General features: G+C 38.5%; 1 protein-coding gene across 2 annotated transcripts in view; it reads left to right on the top strand.

Annotated features, from left to right (window-relative positions):
* LOC138044109 (histone-lysine N-methyltransferase NSD2-like) overlaps nt 1-22,671 on the top strand; it is a 23,159-nt gene extending 488 nt beyond the window's left edge. Inside the window, exons 2-9 of one of the 2 annotated variants that reach the window (XM_068890761.1) lie at nt 2,078-4,031; nt 8,353-8,561; nt 12,388-12,500; nt 14,087-14,342; nt 16,514-16,816; nt 17,802-17,951; nt 19,554-19,758; nt 20,245-20,383. In XM_068890761.1, coding sequence (XP_068746862.1) covers nt 2,078-4,031; nt 8,353-8,561; nt 12,388-12,500; nt 14,087-14,342; nt 16,514-16,816; nt 17,802-17,951; nt 19,554-19,753 — 3,185 coding nt within the window. In that variant the 3' untranslated portion in view covers nt 19,754-19,758; nt 20,245-20,383. Of the gene's footprint in view, nt 1-2,077; nt 4,032-8,352; nt 8,562-12,387; nt 12,501-14,086; nt 14,343-16,513; nt 16,817-17,801; nt 17,952-19,553; nt 19,759-20,244 lie in introns of both variants that reach the window. The other variant, XM_068890760.1, reaches the window with a different exon arrangement.
* The last annotated feature ends 2,230 nt before the right edge of the window (nt 22,672-24,901 follow it).

Genomic DNA, 24,901 nt, shown 5'->3' with positions numbered 1-24,901 from the left:
TCCAGTTGCGGTACTCTCTCCTCCTAGATATTGGGTGATAATGAAATGCAGCATTTTCTTCGTCGCTTAAAGGGGTGGCAGTGAAATAATCGCTTTAATTTAGGATATGAATTTTTTTATCCCGCCATGTTTTTCCAATTTCACTCGAAACAAGTGAATGTACTCTCCCATAAACAGTTGAGGATAAAGGAAACTGGAAGCAAATAGCGCTTGTGTTCCAAATGAATTTTACTTATATTGTTGCTTGCAAGGGTGATGCTGTTTATGACCTTGGTTTTTTTAATTGTAACTAGGTAATGTAAATAAGTTGGGTGTACTTGTTTCTCGAGCCCTTTGGAAATGTTTTGGCGCTTCGCCACATCCGCGATAGAATCCTCTTAGCGCATGATCAGGAATTACGGCAGCTGTCTTGGAGAGAAAATGCGAAATTTCTAAGCTCTAGTAATTTGTTTCCTCGTGAAGTCTACTTGTCTACAAAATATGCCACATAATTTTGTTTTGCACCGAAAAGGGCACATTATTATCCCAAAAAAAAAAAGCAGCATGTCTATCAAGATAGGAAGCTTAATTAGTATTCATCCCCACAGTAAGGCACTTTTGTGCCATGAAAAATTGTGGCAGGATTCAGCTGGCGGGGATAAATTTTATTAAGGTTTATTATGATGTTCTGTCAGTGTGTTACAATTTTAATTGAGATTGAGGAAATATTTTAATTGTGAGTCTTCTAAAATTTGGAACAAAATTCATTACAAAGTCATGTTCCAGAATACATGTATGCTTCATTGGGGACATTCATCCTTGCTCTAGTCATTATTTAGTTGTGCTGTTTTCAAGAGCAGGATAATATATTATGTTACGGGGATAGCAAAATAATCTACTAGTGTTCAAAGATGTCCAAAATTGTCAATATTTGACCAAAACATTCACTTGCAGGATAAAAAACGTCAGATTTTTCATGTAAAAGCACTTTGGTGTTTACGAATAATAAAGGTACATGTAGCACTGGTAATGTAACTTTGACATGAAAAACATAAACTTCATCATGTCTGATTGTAAATTTTATTGCTTTTGTTCATAATTCAGTATCCTAATCTGCTTCAATTCCAGGAACATTTTCAACATCAAAATGATTAAAATCATAACAATTTTAAGCTTTATTGCTGGAATTTAATACTTTCTTTTATTTGCATTTAAAACAAAGGAAGATAGGACAGAAATTGAAGTTATGTATAGTTTCAAATATTGCACAAATACATGCATGTAGATAAAGACAGACTTCTTTGTCACTGCTTTGTTTAGTTGCAAGAAGTGTTCGTGATCATTGAAAAATATTATGGATTTGCCTAATGATTTTTAAATTAACACAACTGTTAATCTCTTTATCTATCAAATCACGCAATAACAATTTATTATTCACACCTTATGATACTGGTGTATCTGTTGAATTTTATTTTACTTTGTCTATTTAGTTACAGTGTATTTAAATATTGCTCACTGCTTCATGTTGATCTCACTGGCTTTTGAAGTTCCCTTTGAAGTTCAAGAGTAATAATTATTGTTTCCAAAACAATATTTGAACTCCCCTGGGTTATCACAACTCATAAATCCTGTTGACAGTTCATCATGATACCTAATGCTTTAACATTGCTCAAAATCCATGCCTGTGTCTTTTAGCAAAGTTTATTCAGCCATATTTATAATATACGTTTTAACTTAAGCAATGTCTGGTATGAAATGAAATAAACCAACCAAACTTCTAGTAAAACAGAAATCATTAAAATTGCCATGAAAGTGCCGCTTTAGTAGGGCTAATCTAGTATCTTCCTTTTCTTGCTGCATATGTGATTACTAAATACTTTTTTGCAGTTGAGAGTGGTGTCTGTCAAATAGTAAATGGTTATTGCAGTAGCTGTTGCTCTCAGCATTGCTTACGAGCAAAGCGTACACATTGTCATGTTACAGTTGTATTAAACCAGGTTTTGCCTAAACCTAATTTTAAGTAAAACAAAACTGAGAAAAATTAATTTTTGATTCTGGAAACAAAAGTTCTTAATGCTTTCTTTGCCTTTTTTTCCAGGACGACAGAGCTTTGAGAATTCACTTTATGGCAAGCAATTAAAGATTGCTCAAAAACGCGTCTCCCTTTGGGAATCTGCGGTAAGCGTAGCTGAGAAAGCAAAGCCAATGAACAGACATGAACGTCAATTGTGTTACACATTCAAGTATTATGACAAGAATGAAGCAAAAAAGATTGATCCCATGAAACTAAAAAAGTTAAATGGCTTCAGCTCCATGCCTGGCACTGCAACTTTTCCAGATCATTTAAATGGCATGGACAGCGATCATCACCAAAGGACGTGTGATCTCAGTAACGCTGAAACACCAGGGTTTGAACCATTGGCTGTCAGTGGAGTAGGAAATTGTAATGGTAGCTTGAAATGTGCTCAAAAGAAAATTGGTAAGGATAAACTTCCACGAAAGCGAAAACTTGGTTCTTTAGCGGGGGCTTCGAAATCCCCCACAAACCTTGTTGAAGCTTCCAAAATTTCAGAGCCTCCAAAGAAAAGGAAAAAAAGGACTAGCAAACAAGGCAAAGAATTGAATACTTCTCTTGAGTCAGATGTGGCCCCTTACAAGACTAATGACTCAGTCAAATTAAACTTCAGTGACAAATCCGGCACAGACATGGGTCAAAAATGTAGTGGTTTGTACAATACTCCTGATGCTACTCCTCCAAGAATAAATGGTGATATTTCTGCTTTTAGTGCAACAGTGGAAGTGTCACCAAACACTGCACTGAAGTTGAAAATCCGAAAGATCACACCAAAGCAAAATCACATTGAAGGCAAGCGTAAGAGAGGAAGGCCAAGGAAACCTCAATTTGTGATTGTCAGTGAACGTGATGGTGAAAAGGAAAGCGTAAAACGCCAAGTGTTGCCAGGCAGTGCACAGAATGAACAAGTTTCTAATGGTTATGAGGAATCAAATCTTATCTTGGAAGCCAGCTCTGAGGAGAGGCCTAAGAAAAAGCGCATTCCGAAGCCTACGAGAAAGATGTTAAATGCTAAAGAAGCAGCTTTGTTGCCAAGTAAGGATATGCCTGTCGTAAAAGGTAAAAGGAAACATCAGTCAAAGAGTGAATCTTTGAAAGAAGAGGAAGAGAAGATTGAAGTTGGCAGTACAAAGTTAAAAACTTTGGAAGAGAAAGTTTCAGTGAAAAGTAAAAAGGTTAAAAAAGTGGAGGATAAGAAAGACAAAGTTTCTGTTTCAGAACCAAATGTTGTCATGGAAACTGAAGGTAGCGTCACATCTTCAAATGATGACACTGGAAGTGTTAAGAATGGTGTAGCTTCTAAAAGGGAAAAGGATGGAGTTTGCATTGTTTGTGAACAGCAGGAAAATCTAATATTTTGCGAGGGGATCTGTGGAAATGCCTTTCATTTGGACTGTATTGGGCTTTCGGTTGTGCCTAAAGGCAAGTTTGTCTGTGACGAGTGTGTGACCGGCAATCACTCCTGCTTTGTGTGCAGACAGGCTGGCAATGTTAAACAGTGCAGTCAGCCACTTTGTACAAAACACTATCATGATGAGTGTGTTAAAAAATTTAAAACTGCAAAGTTTGATAGCGATCGTTTTTTCTGTCCACTTCATTTCTGTAGTACGTGTGTTTCAAACAAGTCTGTAGTGTCTAGAGGACGAATGATTCGTTGTGTGCGTTGCCCAACGGCTTTTCACATCTCTGGCTGTCTAGTGGCAGGTTGTATTCCAATTTCTTCTAATTTGATGGTGTGTTCAAAGCATTTTATACGTGATAAAAGTAAGGCACATCATACCCATGTGAACGTCAACTGGTGTTTTGTTTGTTCGATCGGCGGAACATTGATTTGTTGCGAAAGCTGCCCAGCAGCATTTCACCCAGAATGCATAAGTTATGAGGGCATTCCAGAAGGGCATTTCTTTTGCAAGGACTGTGCAGAGGGCAAACAGCTTGTCTATGGAGAGATTGTGTGGGTCAAGCTTGGAATGTACAGGTGAGGTTTTAACACTGGGTCTTTGTTAGTACCTCTTGAAATTAATGTAAGGTTACAAGGCTGCTGCCTAAGAAAATTTTCCGGGAGCCCTTAGAGCTTCCAACATTAAAAATTAGTAGCCCGACTCATTTTTTAAAGAGCCTAGAATTAATGAACCCAGTTCCCCCTTCCCCCGAACAAAGTGAGGATGAATCACCTTGTGATAAGTTAGGTGCTCGCAAATAAGGCACACCGGGCGACCATAAGGCCGCAGCCTTGGGTTACAGTCAACTCAAAACTCAATCCTCAATCTTCTATGTTTTCATGAAGCGAAGATAGAGTTTCAAGGGTCAAGTCTGAAGAGGTTTAGGGTTTTGACACTCCACCTTTGTCTGGAAATGTAGGTGATTAGATGCACTCTCTATTTTGGATAAACATGATGATTTGTCTTTTAAATTTACAGAGGACGTACATGTAGTTTTTGAGTGGACATACATGTAGATACAGGGCTTGAAATTAACGAAAACATCCAATTCCATCCAATTTCTGCAATTTTGTGACAAGATAGGAAATTTTAGTCACAAAATCGCCATACTGCATTGTGTTGTCAACGGTTTAGCAAAACAAAATATGAGCCCACAATACTTGTGTGTAATGAAACCACTGAAATTTGCAAATGATCGAAAGAAAGGAGCTGTGTACGTAAACATCGCAGCTAAGTTACACGATCTTCAGATTGAAAGAAAATTCGCGCCGAGAGACAACATAATTTTGTAATTTCATTATTTATTTTAGCAAAAGTAGCAACAAAGTGGTAACTGCTCACCCTTTTGTTTCGGAAGAGCGAATGTGAAAACAAGTCGCAAATTTGCAACTTCTCCAGATATTTTAGTCGCAGATGAGACTGTCTTGGTCGCAATTTCGAGCCCTTAGATCAGTGAGATGTATCATGTTGTTAACTCTCTCACCCCTGAAACAGCCTCCATTTGCAAGTAAAATCTTCTGGTGTCAGGCAGAGTAAAATCTGCGTCCCTCTTAGGAAGGAAGTGTTAAATCAGGGCTGTCAATAAATTTGAAACTAGAAGGCTTACAATTAAAGGTACATGTAAGTTGCCATGAAAGCAAGTTTTTCTCACCAGAATGAGGACAGAAAAAACGCTCTCTCTGTGGTGTGGACACCATGTTTTTTCGTCAGATTAAGTGCAAGACTGGCAACTATTCAGTAAAATGCTCCAGGCGTTCCACACCATTCGCACATACAATTTTGTCATGATTTCTCTTGTTTAATCTTAGTGAAATATGCCATCAGTTCCACTCAAAACGGGGAAAAGAATGTTATGAAAGTGTCTTTGATGATAACTTGCATGTAACAAGTGTAAGATTTTCATCTTGACTGTTGGTAAAATTAGACAAAAGTACAATGTAGCTGGTGGTGTTTACCGGTTACCGGCCCTTATTGACAGCCCTAGTTGGGGTTATCAACGTAATTTACAAAAATTTGGTTTATCAACGGAGTTGATGATGTAAATTGGCCACCGTACAGAGATTCTAAAAGCTGACGTTTCGAGCGTTAGCCCTTCGTCAGAGCGAATCGAGGGATTATGGGTTACGTGTAGTTTTTATAGTAGAGTAGGAGCTACGCTATTGGTGGTAACATGGCAACGTGAAAAATAGGAATATATTAGTTAAATGAATATAACCCTGCTACCCCTGGCCACTCGAAATTCATGTTAGTCTTCCTGCTTCTTACAGCATTTTGATGGCGTTTGTGAGAAAAACAAGGGGCTTCAAAAGAAAAAAATTGGGAGGATTTTTTTAAACAATGATTTTAGGAAATGACATTGTATGGTTCCAGAAAATATCCATACCCCCACCACGGAAGACTTTTTGATTTGCACCCCCCTCCCCCCAGGATTTTCCATTCCTGGGGTGTCTTTGATGACCCCCCTCCCCTCAGGAATTTCCAGAATTTTTTTACTCATAAAAAGGGAAGTGAATTAGTTACGTAATTGCGGTAGAATTTTATTACAACAGTGTAAACATTAAGGTTAACTTTTAGAAAAATATAACACTTTGTTAAGCTCATTTTCCAGCTTAACTTTTAGGTTCTTCGCCATCAACTTTGCAAAGCTTAAACATTTGGGTTGCATGTCGACTGTTTCACGTTTTTGTGCAAACTTCGATGAGAACATTTCACTCACTTAAACAACTTCGCAAAATGATAGTAAATAAAACAGAAACTTACAAGGTTCCTTTGTCTACACATTTTGTAAGTTTCTTCAGGCTGATTCTTATTTAGGGACCACACATGTTGACACGGTAGGTTTCATGAACACGTCGTTGCAAAGGCGATTGTTTTACGAAGAATATTATTGACGCCAAAATAATCCATCATATTTGTAAACTTAGATATGGCGATTTAAGTGCAGTCTTCAAATTTACTGACTCTCCAGCAGTCATTCTCGCCGGTAAATGACACACAGCCTGACTGTTGCTTGCCTTTGAGCCATGGATGGAATCGAGAGGGCAACTGTTATTGTTTTTGGCGCGATTTACTTCCTCCAATGAGTAGTGAAACTCCTGTTTTAGAATTTCCAGTTTGGCATAACGAACTGAACCTCAACAATCGTTTCCCGAGGACGCAATTGCGTTTACTCAAAGAAGAGAAAACTTGACTCCCGGTTCCTGTCCGTAGTCTAAATGCCACCCACAAAAAAGAAAATGTTGTTGCACGCAAGCGTTGAGATGGTGGAAACTTGTGTCTTACTGCATTTTCAATGAGTTACTACCCCCAGTAAAACATGAATCCTATCAAAAATGTGTTTACTGCATGTGAAGGTAGCGAAAAGCGATACGCAAGTGAACGGAAGTGGTGGTCTGACGAAAAAGAGACAAACGGGAAGTGTTGGTTGGACGAAAAAGAGACGAAGCTGGAAGTCTGGGGACAAGATTCCAGTTGAGACCGCCAATTTAAATGTTTTGAATCCGTCCCAAATGAAAGACACATTGTTCTTAGCTTTGGGAGATTGTAGCGCTAGCTAACTCAAAGAAAAACGAACACATTGAAGCGAAAAGGATTAACTTTATCTCAAAACTGACTTTTGTTTCAAAACATCGTCCGATAGTGTGTTTTTGTGCTTCAGGTCGATCGTATGTTGCTTTCAATGTTTTGTATGTGGTTCGTGACCCTTTGGAAAAGTAGTTTCCCATAAAACCCCCCTACCCCCTGGAAATTACTATCTGTGGTGGGGGTATGGATATTTTCTGGAACCATACATAATTTGTAACAATAGTGCTACACAAGCAGTTCACAGAGTTTTGCCTTGTGACACTGTGTTGCAAGGACGTGGGCTGCATTTTTTTTAATTATAAGAAATTGATTCTGTTTCAGCTTTAGCTCGGTACCCATCAAGAAGTATATTCGAGACCTGAGAGAACTTCTGCGTTTCTAATGCTTTTCTGTTCTCATTGCACCACAGACATCATTATACCTTTTCTGCCATTTTGTAACTACGGACAGCCAACTTGCCACCTCAGTGAAAATTTCCTTGTCTGTGTCATTTTAGAGGAGTGGTATTCCTATCACTTGTAGTATTCTTATCATTACGTATTTTTGATACAGAAGATATTTCTACATTTTAACAGGACCACTTTTAAAACTCGGTAAATGTACTCAACCTGAAGCAAAGTATGTGTTGGTAATAGCGGCAGGAAATGTCCTTTTTTTTTTTCCTGTTTTTGTGGCTCCCTGCATGAGTCAGTGCATTTTGTGACCAGAGGTATTTCTTTGTACAAGTACATCCATCATGTAACAATCACCCAAATGGAAGTCATTTTTGTCTGCTTATGAACCAAGTTTGTTGGAGATTTTAGAGTTGTTAGTTATTAATTGCTTGTAGTACAGTGTACTTACTTTAAAGCAGAAAGTGAACAGTTACGGTTAGTTGGCATAACACATTCTGTATAATGAAAATCATATTCGCCAAACTGCTGCTGCTGCTGCTGCTGCATGGGGGCTTGTGGCTGGGTTGCTAGGATTGCACAGTCATGGTAGCAGTCTAAGTGCTGACTGGCAATAGTGGAAGCTCCTGGTCTCCATGTAGAGACAGCTTAACTTCTTGGATATTTTGGTGTTCCAGCAGCATAATGTAGCAAAAAGCCTCTTGTGTTGGATTTATGGGTCAGCCTGAAAGTTATATATCACTGTTTATGGGCTTCACTTTCATCTCAACAGGGGATGGTTTTACATCGTCTGTTTTATTCCAAGACAAATGACTAGACTTTTTGATACCAACATGATTTAAAAAAAAACCATTTTTACTTTTTGTAATATTCTTGTTAGGTGGTGGCCAGCACAGATTTGCAATCCACGTGATGTGCCAACCAACATCCAAAACATGCGTCATCAGCCTGGGGAGTTTCCTGTCCAGTTTCTTGGGTCCCATGACTATTACTGGATTCACAGAGGTCGTGTGTTCAGCTATCAGGAGGGAGATAAGGGTTCTGCTGATTCTGGCAACAACAAAAATCTGGCAAAAGTGTTCAAAAGAGGCAAGTTTTCAAGACGATTTTTTGGTTTTGAGCTTTTAAGCCCCTAAAAGCAAACCCCAGTTTTTGCAAAAATTTTAAAGGGTACCATGAACACCAGTAGATAAGCTGCACTTTTTTACTATAAATTTTTTTCCAAAATTTGGGGTGCGGCTTATCTACGAGAACATCTGGGATGAAATCTGAAAAGTATGTGTTAACTACCTTATTATAGGAAATTAATGAGAATTGATCTGAAAATAAGACACATTTTTTTGTGCAAATGGCTTATTACCTTCATGGAGATTTTCTAAAGTCATTCCCTTTTCATTTACAGTTTGGCAGTCGTGGTCATGTTAAAATGCAGATCATGCAGATTACAGATTGTACAGATTGAGTACTTTTTCATTTGGTATAAAACCAGAAAAAAGGTGCTCAAGCCTGCAAGTAATTTTTTTTTTGCTATTAGCCTGTCATATGCCAGGCCAGGGGCAAGGTTTGACTGGACATGCAGCCACCATGATCGGACAAAAAAAAAATTCCTTACTTATCAAGTGGGATGCCTGTAGCAGACCACTTTCTAAATTTCATGGCATCTTATTTTCATCGTCTCATTTTTCTTTTTTAATTTTTAAAAACTTTTTCAAATGGTTCAACTCTTTTGCATTGTCTGTATCCATTAGCAGCCAAAACATGGTAGCCTTCTATTTGATTGACACTAAAATCCTTGGGTTTTGTGATTGAATGCAAGGTCGTATGAAGTAAATCAGTTAACATTAAGTCAAGATTCATGTGGGAAGACACCACTGTTGCTATTCGTATTATCGTTCAGTTGCTGTCAGAGGAAATTTAATCTCTCAAGATTCCATTCAAATATCTGAAGTTCCACAGGGAAATAACTGCTCTTCTCCACCAGACGAAGTATCAATAAAGAATCAAAATAACCGCAGGCGATGGTCACACATGACAGGGTTCGGGCAAAAATTAATGTGAACACTTTGTCAAAAACACGAAATTCCTTGGAACATTCACCAGATTTACATATGATAGGCGACTCATTGAACCCAACTAGCATAATAGTACTCTGATATTTCTTGGTGACCAATTGAAGCTCATGAATACAAGCCACGAGTTTTCAGAAGTTTCTTCAGACCAATGTATTAAAAATTAATGTTTGAAATATTCACCTGCACGTGTATTTTCCCACGCCGTGAAGCACAGACAGAAAATCAATGGAGAATGGAAATAATGCGACATCTTTTTCGAGGCATAGTATTTATTTTAAGCAAATTGGAACAAAATCATTGTTTAAGATAGGCTAAATTTTTGCGCACTTTCCTAAAGCATTTTACTGCCATTATGATTAAAAGTTGATTTTGTCTACTAAATTCAGCTCACTTATTAAATTTTCTTCTTTTACATTAACCCATCGACACCTACACTGTAAACCGGCCGTAATGTTAACTTCTAATTTAGTTATTGATCAGAAGTTGCAGTGAGGAACGTAATTAATTTGAGTCCCTAAAAATTCGCTGTAAAACTGGTCGTAAAATCTTATCAGTCTGATAAAAACAAAAAAAACCATGCATTTGTGGAACCGTACCCTTGTTGATTCCACAGTACATTGCAGCGTTATTTAATTTAAGTCAATGTAAATGAGTTTTCGGAAAACACTTCGCACGAATTTGAAATCTGAACTGTATGAATATGGGCAGGAGTGTTAAAATTTTTGGCCTAGCATTACTAGTAAGACAACATGAAATGCATGGTGCAAATGAAACTTAGCCATTATGCATTGTGGCCATAATTATATTAATTAGAGACCACCTTCGCATTTGGCTTTCTTAAGTGAAGAAACATATTTGTTTCGCATTGTAACAGACGACCCCAGTCAGACTGATTGTTTGCCAAGCAAAACCTTAAATTTCCCGGACAATTGCCGATGGCTGACGCTGGTGTAATTTGCAGGCTTGTGCTTGATGTTGACATGTAATGTCCCTTTATTTGTAACAATAAAGCCAAACAATACATTTTGCAACACGCACAGGAGACGCTTGATGTTTCTTTTTGTATTTACCTAAGAACGCAGATTATGCTGATTGAGTATACTTTATTACTTGTCTCTTTTTCAAACAAGAACGCTCCTAAGATGGTCAACGCTGTTTTCACCATATGCAAGCTTTTTTAGTGTTTCAGCTTCTAATGCAAGGTATCCTGAAAGTCAAATACACAGTTCAATGGATACTCCAACCAACATCGCGAAAATTAGCAATGTTGATGCATGTTCTGTGTAGTTTCACGAGCAATGTCATTTTTCATTGAAGTCGTAAAGTATGCTGAGCATCCCATGGGAATTCAATTTTTGGCAGCAAGGAGTGACCCAATTTTTGCTTGGGCTGTCTCCGAGGTGAGGGGGTAGGAGGGTAGCCTCTTATTGAACATACCTAACCTGTCCATCAGTCGTCTACATTTCTTCGACACGGATTGATATTCATTGATTCAATTGTTTTTGTTATGCGCATGCTCCCGCATCGTAGATGTACTCATTGGTACTCATAAAATCTGAAATGCTAGTCTTGGCCCAGTACCAGGACGTAAATTTACGTCACCTCCATGTGACGTGTCATGCTATGTGATCACTCAAGATGTGCAATCTCCCAAGACCAATACGCTCAGTCTCACGACAGGAAATTTGTACTCCAATCCAAAGGTAGCTAGAATTCTTTACTTTAGGTAATTACAAAACGGAACATCAAGCGTCTCTGGTCCTGTACGTGTTTCAAAATGCATTGTTTGGCTTTATTTTTACAAAATTAATAAAGGGACATCACTGATGAAGAGCCCCGTTTCCTGGTTACCAAGTGAAAAAGTACTCAATCTGCATATATAATCTGCGTTTTATCATGACTGGTTGTAGTTTGGCAGTCTCTCGCCTTGCTCGAATCGAAGAGTTTCGCGAGGGTGACTTGAGCAAGTCTAATCTTCATGGAGAGTCTAATTTCATCATCGAAATACGGTGGAGTTTTCTCTTTAATTAGAGGAATTTTTTTTTTTCATGTTACATTATTTTGCGATTTTATAGGTATTAAACTATTCCGAAAAACACCCAGAAATCTTGTCATGCAAAACAAGCCTTTCATACGTTGAATTTTGCCTTTTCTGCCACGTGTGATTACTCAATCTGCACAGCAAGCAAATTATGCGGGGATAATGCACTTGTATTTTGCGTGTAAATCTGCAATGTTGCATGCATTTTACGTGCTTCTAGGTGCTGCTATTCCTCTGGCCAGTACGTATAATAAGGTAAACAGCAACAGATTTTGCATAAAATTATGATAACTGGTTTCTGTTTTTTTTTGTGTGCCAGTGGCATGTCACTTTCACGGAGATCAGTCAACCTTGGGAGAATCAGGCAGTCTTCGAGAACTCGCATTTTAAATGGCATACGGTTTCTCCATTGTTTACAATTTTGACTGGAAATATGTCAAAGAAATTATTGACCTCCCTTTCACAAGCAAAGCCGTTTTTTTTTTCCTGTAACAAAATACCTGGTTACAGAGCAAAGTGCATGAACAAACAAAAATCCACTCAAGGAGCTTTCAATATTTAGCAAGCTTTCAATTAAAAAAATGCTGGGGAAAAGTTCACAAACAAAGCGACATTATTCTGTATATAATTATACAGTTTGAAGGGCTATAATGTTTATTTGTTCTTCTGTGGCCCGCAAATGGAATGATCGATATAAGGTGATGCAGAGCTTGTAAACTCAGGTTGCAGCTTATCTACCAGTGTTTATGGTATGTTATTTGAACTTTAATTATATTAACTTTTCACTGGTGTTTGTGTCCAGCTCTTGCTGAGGCAAAAGAGAAGTATGCTGAATGGAGGACAGCACAGGAAAACAAAGCAGAGCAAGATCTTCAAAAAATGTCAAAGAAGCCGGCTCCATACAAACACATAAAGGTCAGAAAATTAGAATAGAGCCTGATGGAAAACTACATTTTAAGACCACCTGCCCAATAAGCAGTAGACCCATGAAAAGCTCTCGTGTAGTCTTTTTATGGGTCAGCTCTCACCCAGTTTTCCACTTACCCTTGGTGTAAATACCACCTACTGACCTAGTTCCACAGTGGTAGTGAAATATATACCTGGCATTCTTCCCCTTTACTCGTCTCAGGCCATAATTATATTGTAAATTCGGAGGTTTCATTGAGGACAGGATAGCAAGCAAATTAACTGGTTGTTGAAATGACTTTGTTTTGATCAAGTGTAGTTACTTTCTTTGGCTAAAATATGACAAAATGCGCAGCTGCAAAACTTGGTTGACCTAGGTAACCCATTGACTCCCAGGGGTTCCCCATTGACAGGTAAAATCGTCTGGCGTTAGACAGAGTGAGATACTAAGTCTGGCCAGTTTAGGCTGGTTTGGGCATCAAAGGGTTAATTGAACTAGAAAAAGGCTCCATGTAGGAGCTTTAACTTTAGTACAACTTGAGAAAAAAGGGTTCATCGACCGAATGCATAAATAGCAGCCAAAAAAATATTCTTTTGTTCATAATTATGCTAATTACATGTAGAGTCACTAGCCTCGTTTGCATGGACAAATAGAAAAGAATTGTTGCTTGAAAGCGAGGTTAGCGAGTCGAATTAGCACGTAAGCAAAAATAAGAATACATTTTTGGCCGGCATTTTTATGCATTCGGTCTTTAAGACTAGCTGACAGGCAGGCATAGATATAATTATGTAGATAGCCGAGATTCATATCCCTTTTGACTTGCATTCAATTATTCCTTTTTTTATGTTAATACTTGTAATTTCACTTCCATTTGTAGACAAACAAAATAGATTACAACAAAGTTTAAGATAGGATCCAGAGAATGACAGTGAATAGTATTTCCCTCCTCTGAACCATTACCTGCATTTCCTATGGCAGAGGCATGCAGCCTCGGGAGTAAAAGCAAACAGTAAGAAATGTTTTGAAGCTTGCTTCAAGGACAAAAAACATGTTACAGCTTTTGCACTCTTTGCAGTCTATGCTTACATCCATTCATTCAACTTGCATTACACCTGCAAACAACTAAATCACCCATTCATGTTTCACTGCACACACACCAACTTGACTTGAAGCCAGATGATGGCACTTAGTTCCATCAGTTCCTATTGCTTGGTCAGCATATGGGATTGACATCATTGTGTAAAACAATAGCGGGAACTCAGTCATCCAAATTCTTCTTTTTTGACAAAATTATTGCCCAAAAATCATTCTGATAAGGTGGACGGTTATTCCTTTCAATACTCGAACCAGCATTGACTGTTATGAAGGGTTTTGAAAACAAAGAGACTCTTTCATGGGCAGTGCTTGGCATGGAGGCAGATTTGTAGCTTTATTCCAGTATCTTGATGGATGACCCTTCCCCTTCCCCTTCCCCCATGGGGGTGTTTTTCAGTCTAGGGCTGGTTACTTAAACTAAAAGCCAGTGGATATTATTACATACACCCATCCTCCACGTAGCAGTGCATTTGTTAATTACCATTTTTTTCCATGAAAGGTAAACAAGTGCACAACAGCCATACGCATCCTGATTGATCCCTCTGAGCTTCCTGTGTGTGACTGTTTGCCTGACAGTGAAAATCCTTGCGGGCCTGAGTCAAACTGTTTGAACCGCATGCTTCAGTTTGAGTGCTACCCACAGAGATGCCCAGCAAAGGAAAACTGTCACAATCAACGGTTTCAGAAAAGGCAGTATGTAGCTTGTGAACCTTTCAGAACATTACATCGTGGCTGGGGGTTAAAATGCAAAGAAGGTGAGCTATTTGCAACATTCAAACCAATGATGAAAAAGAAAAGTAATCCTTGCACCTACCTGGACCATTTCAAGGCCCACCTTCAACCAACAGGCTTTTTAACCGTCTGTTTTTGTTATGGAAATTCGCATTGCTTATTGTAGCAATCTGATTGGATGAATTTCAGCTTTGGCTGGATTTTCGTATATGAAAATTGTTCCATAGCATGCACTGCCTGTTGGTTTACGGTGGGCCTTTAAGCAAGTTTCTCTTATAGGCACCTGAAAACTTCAGGTGGCTCCAGTGGGACAATCCATGACATCTGGAGCAATAATATTCCCTACCAACCAAGTTGGGAGCAGGGCAGTTTATTGGGCAGGACTCCTTCGTTCCCTTGAAGGACTCAATGCAAGGATTACTTAGAATTTTGTCCCGCACTTCAAATAGACTTTCATTCAAACCAATGGATTGAAAGAAGTTGATTGGGAAATTTCAATTGTCTCATAGAGTAAATGGGCTACCAGTATTTACTGTTAGAGAGATTTGTCTTTAAGGAAACTCTTTAATATTCTTTAACTCTACATGTAGGTTTAGATGGAGCATCAAACCTCATTCTTTGGTCAAATAGAACACAGCTAATTTGACTTCCCATGCCAATTGAAGCGTTTCGGTACTTCACATAACTTTAACCCATTGACTCTGCAGGCTGCCCAGGAGGCCTCCTGTTGATGAGTAAAATGCTCTGGCGTTAGAGTAAAATCTGTTAAGTCTCACTCCCAGGGGCCAATGGGTTAATGGATTTCTTGTGCATCTTTAAAGGTGCCCTGTTTGCACTTGTACAGGTGGGCCACACCCATTTCTCTTCCTTGCGCAGTCGTAGACCACATCACAACCAGTTTTTCCACTCTTCAGGACCCTCTAAAACATTGACTCTGAAGGAGAGAGTTTAGCAAACCAAAAGATTTAGTTTTAGACAAGTGTGGGGAACTGTTGAGTGGAAAGAGTTTTTTGAGTTGATAGACCTTAAACCCTTTCCCACTCAACATTGATGCTTACAGATTTTACTCTGCCTAACCTCAGATGATTTTACTCGTCAATAGGGCCTCTTTGGGGGTTAAAGGGTTGACTTCTAAGTCCACTCAAAAACTGTCCTCTTTATCGCATTGGCTCCTTAGGACGCACCCAGTTGACGAGTAAAATTGTCTGGCATTAGAGGAGTAAAATCTGTGAAGTCTCGCTCCCAGGAGTCAATGGGTTAAAATATTGCAGAATGACAATTGACCCTTTTACAGTTGTAGCTAAGTTACCTGGCCTAAGAATGGAAGCTAGGCTGCCGGTGACCCTGTTTTGTTACAAAACCTCTGTGCTTTTCTTATGTAAACCTTTGACTCCCAAGCTACAATTGTAGCCTGAACCGTCCATACTTAGTATTTTACTCTGTCTAGCACCAGACGATTTTACTCGTCAATGGGGAACCCCCAGGAGTCAATGGGTTAATCACTCACTCACTCTCTGTCTCACTCATGTCCCCATTAATGTAGACTTATTACAATAGACCTTATTCACGATGCCTGCCTTGTTGGATTTGCTACACACTTCTCAGGGGGCAAACAACACAAGTTCTAGAGGTTATCACGAACATCTTAGCCACACAGATGATTTGTTTCACATTCATTGAATGTTTATCACCTAAGTAGTAAAATGGAATGATTACCCAAGTTACTTCGATGTTTTTTTAAGTGAAAAAGTTAATGAGCAGATAATGAAGTAGAAATTCAAAATGTCAAAGGGAATCAAAGATTTAAAATTACTATAAAAGGTACTTAATTCTAAATTCTAAAATGTACTTCTAGCAATGTTATTTCAATATTTTGACAAGCCGATTTTCCGCAATTTGCCTTTTTTTCCAATGTTTGCCCCCCAGCATAACCCATGGCTAATTTGCATGACAATTTGAAAACCAACATGGCGGCTATCGTGAATAAGGCCCATTACAAGAACACAATTTACATGATAAAAGCAGTGAGGTCTATCAATTCAAGGTCACTGAGCAAACAGCTGTAAAATGGCCTATTCTGCAATTTAATTTGAACATGTCACTGGTATACTACATGTATGACTGTCAGCTGTCATCTCCACAAAAATAGGAATTTTACACAATAGTTTGTTTGTATTATTTCCTTTTATTTTAGATGTGAAGAAGGGCCAGTTTGTTATTGAATATGTTGGAGAGCTTATTGATGAGGCCACATGTCAAGAACGCGTACAGAAAGGCGAGGATATCACCAACTACTATATGCTGACAATAGACAAAGATTGCATAATTGATGCTGGCCCAATGGGAAATCTTTCACGCTTTATGAATCACAGTTGTGATCCAAACTGCGAGACTCAAAAATGGACTGTGAACGGAGAAGTTCGGGTGGGACTTTTTGCCTCACGAGAAATAATGGCAGGGGAAGAACTGACATTTGATTATCAGCTTGATTGTTTGGGTAAGGGTTTGGTTTTTTAATTAAAAGGAGGTAAATTCCAGGGTTATGTATGAATATCTAGATTTTTACTGGGTAGTACTATCGAAATTGTGGATGATGTTTTATGAACCTTTTTGTCATCGAGAGATTCCTGATGAAACAATGTGTTGATGAGTTTCGTTATGGGTGTTTAAGCTACAATGAAGGTAGGTCAATGTGCAATTATATGCCCTCACAAAAAAAGATGTATCCTCTGAGCACATATTCATGGTAAGGGCCTATGTAGCAAGTAGCTGGAAGTCAATTTTGATGACGATGACAATTAGGGGGAGGTGGAGTAGGTAGAGTATTTCTCTCTTGGTTTCAAAACCCGACAAATGATTAATAATTGTGTTCAAACTTTCAATTTGTCAGGTAAAAATGATTTTCATAAGAAAAAATTGATGGTTAGAGAGGCTGAATCAAATTCAAAAGATTAGTATATCTTCCTGCAAAGATGGTGTTTTTTTTCTTTGAGAGGTTTTTGATTTTATTATTTGATGATTCTGCTGGAAAGTGGTTTTTTTCTTTACTTAATCAGTTGCTTCCTTTTCTCAAGGCCAGTGAAACAACTGGTGAAAATAATGTACTGGTATATTGTTCTTAAAAAAAGTTTGAAAATCCCAGCATGCAAACTATACCCACACTACTGTCTTTCATATTCTGTACCATCCCTTAGTGAAGATGAGTAACTGCAGTTACCCTAACCAAAACATTAAGCAAGCCCTAACATTTGTCTCACTGTTGGAAATAGTTGACAGATGTTTAGTCCAATGGGAACACTGTGTTGGATATCAAGATCGATTTTGATTCTAATTATGTGTAGTTCTGAGCTTAAGTGAACTTTAACACTGGTTAACTGTGGGTTACTGGTACAATGCCCTATTCACTTATCTGGGCTGCCTCCTCCAGGGAAGGTCCTCAAGGCATTTGAAAGCTTGCTTACTTACTTCATGAATTTCGAAAGGTAACGAGAAGAAGAAGTGTCACTGTGGAGCAAAGAATTGTAGCAGTTTCCTTGGAGTGAGACCTAAGAATCAGATCCAAGAAGACAAAGCCCGGAAGACTGGAGACAAGAGGAAAAAGAAGAGGATAAAAAAGATCATTGTGAAAGAAGGTATGTCATGTGGTGACATTACAATATTATTGGGCTGGTAAAGTGAAGAGGATCACGAAAAAGAAATTAATTATTTACTTTTTTAATTATTATGTTGTTGTCAGCGGTGGTGGTGCGTCTTCCACCACTTCAAAACTAATGATTTGGTTTCACACTGTCATCAATCACGGTGACAGAACAGGTTAATGGGCCGTGTTTGTTTTGGTAATTGGTTGAATTCTGTTGAAAAAGGGAAACTGTTTTGATGCACAAGCCGTAAAAGAATTCCAGCTGGCAGCCATTTATCCTACAATAGGACCAAACTAGTGCAATTCATAGGTCTGCCCCCAATTTGATAAATTGTTTTCATTTGACTGTTCAAAAGAATAATAATTATTCCATGTTGAAACAGTTTATAATGTGAAATCCGAAATAGATCAGGCCCCTTGCTTAAGCAGCAGTTATGCAGAGTCATTTTCAAATCCTTACAGTTTCATGAGGTTGAAACAGTGTTGAGAACAATGTGGTTTGGAAGGTTTTAAGGTTTTACTGTCATGCTGATTTTGCATGCTGGCACAATTACTTGACAAATGCAGTATGGAATGGTGTTTAAAAGTTGTCGGACACACAATCTATTTCTGGATTTTGTGTGACCAGAAAGAATTGCATTTTGTTGGTGATGAGTTGTTAAAATACACTGTGTGGTTTCACCATGCTAAATCTTCTAGAGCAAGGCAATTTCTTGCCCAAATAGTAACCAGATTTTGAAAAACTATCATTGATGTGGTTCTGCAGTTTACATGACAGATGAAATGGAATGGCTTTTGAAACTTTCCACTTTGGGCAGTGTTTCAAAACAACCTAGTAGTTTCAGTGGTGATCTTGTTTGGTGTGTCATGTACGCTATACACGAAAAGCCCGACGACATCAAAAGCAATGAGCTTACAAATGAAAATATGTTCATGTAAATGCTGCCTTACTTATTTGTAAATCGAATACAGTTTTCAAAGTAATAAAATTTTGAGATAGAAATGGCAAAAAAATGTCCAAGGCTGGTGATATTATCCTCATCGAAAAACTTATAACTTTTGTTGAAGGGCTGTGGACATGCATGCCTAAACGTTCCCCTTTTTCTGCTATTAAGTGTTGCATAAAATTAATTTATACAGTCTCTAAGTTCGTTTGTTTTACCTTGTATGTAACCTCTGCATTTTGGTAACCTCTCGATAAAACAAATACCTACTTTACGAAGGTTTAAAAACACCAGGAAGTTAAACGTTAGGTGTAGATAGGATATGCAGACTAAAAATCTGAAGCTAATCATTAATTTTTTCATATAAATGTAAATAAATTTGTTTGCAGAAGCTTAAAAAGTAATGCTGTAAAGGGTTCTTTTAAGAGTTAAATTTTACTTTAAAATATTATTTTTCTCCCAACTTTTAAACAGCGATAGACCACTAATTAGTGACATTTCCTTTTCATGTTTAAGAGGGTATCTCAAATAGTGAGCATGTAGACAAAAGAATAATTTATTGAGCCCTTCACCTATTCATAGCGTCTAATTTAAAGCATACAAATCTGAACTTTCTTGAACTAAGGCAAACATATCTTGTTTGCCTTCAGATTTGCCAGTTTCCATCGAGCATCGCAAGCGTCCCCCTCCTCTTCCTGCCGTTCAACATGAAGTCGCTAATGAACTTGGCTCAAGTTGTAATACCACTGACCAGGCGTTAAAGCTCACTGGTACATCACCTCTGAATAGTGCATTACCGTGGACTTACTCCCCTCTTCAGCCTGGTTTGACCATAAGCAATAGTGCCTAAACAAGGTGTGCTTTTTGCCACATAAAACTTGTGTTGTAAGCAGAATAATATTAAGACACTTGACTTGTATTTGGTCACCTTAATGTTGGTTTTTATTTTAATTTTAGTTAATTTTAAAGCTTGAATTGTAATGGAAGTGCGCAAACGAATCTAAATCATTTTAAACTAGTTGTGTGAGAGCATAAATTTTCAAGTTGGACTTTGAAAACCCATGTAAAACCAGTAACTTGTTAGTGCCGTAGTTTCTTGTAAACTTTTTTACTCTTCATGGAAATAAAACCACAAGGAAAAAATCCCACTTCAATAAAAAGAGCTTTTTTAGTACAATGAGCTTTCTTGCCTTTCATTCAAAACTGGCCTGTGAAGCTTCTAATAGCAAGATCAAGGAGGGTTAGGTCTGGCTCAGTGCATTCTGTACTTTAAACATGGTGATTGTGGGAATTACTCTTTTACAAGGGGTAAATCTAATGTTAGTTTCTAACGCTTTTTAGTTCATGAGGACGAATGTTTCATCTGTGGTGATGGCGGTGAACTTCTGATGTGCGACAAGGTAGGCTGTAAAAAGTGCTACCATAAAGGTTGTCTTGGAGGGGACGTGGACACTCGTGGGAAGTGGATCTGTCCGTGGCATTTCTGTGACGACTGTGGCAAGTGGGCAAACATTCTGTGTTCTGAGTGTCCAAACTCTTATTGCAGAGCCCATTCTTCGGGTCAAATTACTGAATTAGCAAATAGTATTTATGTTTGCTGTGACCACGTAGTCACGAGGCACAAGACCTTGCCAAACCACGCTGAGGAGGACCAAAAGGATTATGGCAAAGAAGCCAGCACCAGTGGAACCAGTGGCAAATGTACACGTGTTGGTTTAGAATAGATTTTCTTATCGTTTTAAAATTGAGAGATCATTTTAGCTTGTAGAAAACGCTTTATTTCTATTTTAATAATAAACGAGCAGAGAGGGGTGGGAAGCCAGAAAGCAATCCATGTGAATAGGCCATTTTTAATATTGCATGCATCTACCTGGGCCCTGGTTGTTTGAAAGCTCCATTAATTAACTCCAAGCGGTGAGAACAACCAAGGCAACCAATTTTGGCCGTTGAAAATACCTTTAAATGACATTTTTGAGGAAAATAAAAGTCTAGTAGAAAATTTGAGACCAAGGTCATCTTTGACCGGTAAATAAATTGCCATTAATCCAGAATTGCCTCAATTGGTCTTCAATTTAAAGGGAACGTCCACTAAAACAATTTTTTCCAATGAAAGTTTCCAAAATATATGAATTTCAAAGACGCTTGTTTTGGTTTTCAAATTTCCCGGGCGCCGCCATCTTGAATAATTGCGGAAAAGTTTGGCCTTCTTGTAGTACGAACCTCAGTGCTTTTCGCATTTAAATTAAAACTATTTAGCGTAAGATTAGCATTTGTAAGCAGGTTGTCTGGTGTCACTGCGCATGGAACTACAAATGGCCTATGGGGATGTGGGTGAATTTTCTCACGCTGTTGAAAAAATGTGCTGTGGGATAAATCCGCTTCCAGAGTTAAATCACGGTCAGCGGAATCACTGATGACTTTCTTTTTATCAATGAACATTTTATTGTATTGTCACTTACCAATTGTCGTTGAGTGAAGTTGAATAGGATTGGAAGACTTGATAGCAGATCGTGGAGAGAGTTGCCAGACGAGGGAAAAGGCATTATAACGTCGTCTGGCATCTGCTCAAGAGGCCTTTTGCAACTAACGATCACATGGTACAAAATCCGCCATGCTGGAGGGCAAGCTCATTATTATTCCCCCACTGGGATATTAAAACAAAGGCAAGTCAAGCTTCTCTGGTTCAGGTCTCTTTGTTTTGATGTCCCAGTGGGGGAATAATAATGAGCTTGCCCTTCAGCATGGCGGATTTTGTACCATGTGATCGTTAGTAGCAAAAGGCCTATTATCTGTAATGTACCCTTGTCGAATTTCATTTATTATTCATTCACTGTATTTGCTAAGCTGAATAGAAATACCTCCTATATTACAGTCTCAGCTGTTTTCAAAGCTCAAAGTTCAGATACAAGGAGGCACTCCTTGCCAATTTTTTCGTAGAATGAGGTTTTGTCAACTACCAGCTGAGATTGCCGATCAAAAGCTATATTTTGAATGAATAATAAGGAATCCTGTCTTTGTGATAATTAGAACTCGAGAAACGATTGTCTCACATGGCTTTAGTGGGGAATTATTACATTTTAAACGATTCGTTCACACGCCTTTTGTTTTAGCAGAAGGGCGAGGTATTGGATACATGATAGGTACAATGATAAACCAGAATTTAAAAAAAAGAAGGTTGTTGACAAATTATTTCAGCATTTATACGCAGGCCCTGACCGGTGTTGAGACAGTAGGGTTTGTCAACAAAAATTCTTTTTTCTTCATAAATCTCATACGAGCCCATTTTATTTATATGCAGCGGAAATTAAGAACGTATCGACATAAACTCCCAAACAAGCACATTCTGCCAGTCAATACATGTGTTGTACTGATCTCCTCCACGAGTTCCAAGCTGGACATTAGTGGAGGCAAGGAGTAATCATTTAGGTTTCCTTAGGTTGATAAACATTTTCGTATAGTAAATTTTCAACGATTAAAAACGCGGTGCTTTAATTTCTTTCGATAAACGCGTCTAATTGTTTTTCTCTTTTTTGTGAACGTCGGTAGAAAAAAGGAACGAAGAATTTCCAAGTATAGAAACGAACTTGAACAACTAGTGGCAATTTCACCGCGAGAAAGTTCGTTGAAAAACAGGGGGGGGGGGGGTAAGGGGGTTGTAAGATTGGACTCTGGGCTTGCAGAGTCTAAACGTGTATTTTTATGTAAGATTCTATTTTGTCGAAATTGTAAGGGATGTTCTAGTTTGGAATAACACTTCTGCTTCGTCTTGCTCCTTGTGCTGATCTGTTTGTCAAATAACAACGTCCGTGCTCTGTAATTAAAATTGAATTTGATTCATCTCCGAAGGCTTGTGTCGTGAACCCTTTAAGTTCATGAGGTTTAGCTTTTAATTAAAGAAACTGATGCTGAGGGAGTGAAACAGAAATCGGTTTTTCAACTGAGTTGATGTGGTATAAGAAACGACTACCGTAAAGAAGTTCGAGCGTCGGCTTATGGTTGGAACGTTAGCTTCTGAATTTCTTTATGGTGGTCAATTTACCACATACTCATTTGATATTCACGTTCATCTTTGATAGCAGTTTGGTACCCCTAACAGGTCTACTTAACTAGAAAAAAAATTGCGAAAAGTACTCACCATTTGCAAGCCACGAGAAATCAACTGTGACAACATTACATGATGTTTCGATGACTTCTTTTCATTATTACCAAGTGTGGAGTACTTAAAGTGCTACGGTGACGAAATTTGCATCTTCCCCATCTAAGCCATTTTAGGACATAAACATGTAGTCTTTACGAGAAGAATGGAGTTTATCATTTTCAAATATCTCTTTGTTCCTGAGATACCGTAAATTCCGAAAATTAGTCCCTCCAAATATAAGCACCCCAAAGCGGTAACGCAATATACCCTCCGTTAAATCGCCCCTCCCAATATAAGCCCCGCCGGGAACTTGAACTTTGAAAATTGCCCTCAAATACAAAGTAAAACAAAGCAAAAACAGTAGATTTGGAAACGCAAGTTTCCCTCCGTAGATAAGCCCCTTCGGATATATAAGCCCCTCGACAAATATAAGCCCCGGGGCTTGTATTTTCGGAATGTTGCTGTATTCAAATTTTTAAATGATGCAAATTAGCTAAGTGATGACGCCATAAGCTCAACCAAATTTTGATCAAATATGCTGAAGAAAGATATCTCAGCCAATTTGTATCAGAAATACTTGATTCCTTGCAGTAAGATTCTAGTATATGTTGGTTAATCTGCGATCAGGCGTACTTTTCTTTAGGACACGAACGGGTACGCGGTACACCTGATACCATTCGTATTCTCAGTATTGGACTGGAACTAGCTTGCAATGGAGGCTAATGCGGGGGAATATATTAAAAAGTATTTGCATTTGAAAAGATTCCCCGCATTAGCCTCCATTGCAAGGTAGCTCCAGTGCAATACCGAGAATACGAATATGGTCTATTTCCTACAATTTCTTATCGAGTCGACTGCTCCCCACCTGTCAAAAGTACGGCGGCCTGGAAGGGACATGATACTTTTTTCTAACTCGTGACTTTTTTTTTCAATTCGCGACTTCTTTTTCCTAATCGCGAGTTCTTTTTTCAGCTCGCGACTTTTTTTTCCACCATGCGACTTTTTTCTTTTCAACTAGTCGCAAATATTTTGCAATTCGCGTCTCTTTTTTTTTGTGTTCTTTTTTTTTTTTTCTGGTTTCCTGCTGTCGAGACAATGCTTCCTTGGGCTCCTGTTATCAAGTGCTTAGGACTCAGTGCGTTAAGCTTGAGTATCATCAGTGTTCACAAAACAGGTAACGCCCAAATGGCAAGTTTAACAATTACAGTTATAATTGGTGGAACCTGTTTCCTTCTCCTCCATCCGTTCTCGTGCCAAGATTACTTTCCATCTGCTCTCGAGTCGCCAGACAACCGAGATGATCTCATAGCTATGTATTCGGTCTTGGCCTAGTCTGCACAGATATTTTTTCTTTTCTGGCTCGTTTTCATGGTGTTTGTATTAGTCTACGACAACTCAAGAGAGTTCTTAGGTGCAAAGGTCTTTGTCGAAGGAAGAGATTTACCTGTTTGCATGATGTCAAAAATGCTATGGGAAGCGAAGTCTCTGGTAGTAGCCATTCCATTGGATATCGTCAAATGCACCAAAGGCTTCTAACAGATCACTGCATGGTGGTGAAAAGGGAAACAGTACGAGTCATCAGAAAATACCTTGACCCAGAACTTGTGTTTTTGCCTTCAAGACGGGTATTTCGGAGACGGACAGTATTCCGTTCAGGGTCCAAACTACATGTGGCACCTGGATGGCTTCGACAAAGTAAAACCCTTTGGATTTGCCATTCATAGTGCTATTGATGGTTATAGCCGTCGTATTCGCGGGCTTAAGGTTGGCCAGACTAACAATGACCCAAGGCTAATAGCAAGCTGTTATCTATCCTGTACGCGGCAGATCGGAGGCGCGCCAACTATTTTGCAAGGCGAT

This window comes from Montipora capricornis, chromosome 3, assembly GCF_036669925.1.
Source record: "Montipora capricornis isolate CH-2021 chromosome 3, ASM3666992v2, whole genome shotgun sequence".
Classification (NCBI taxonomy): Eukaryota; Metazoa; Cnidaria; class Anthozoa; order Scleractinia; family Acroporidae; genus Montipora; species Montipora capricornis.
This window is presented reverse-complemented; position numbering and strand designations above follow the sequence as displayed.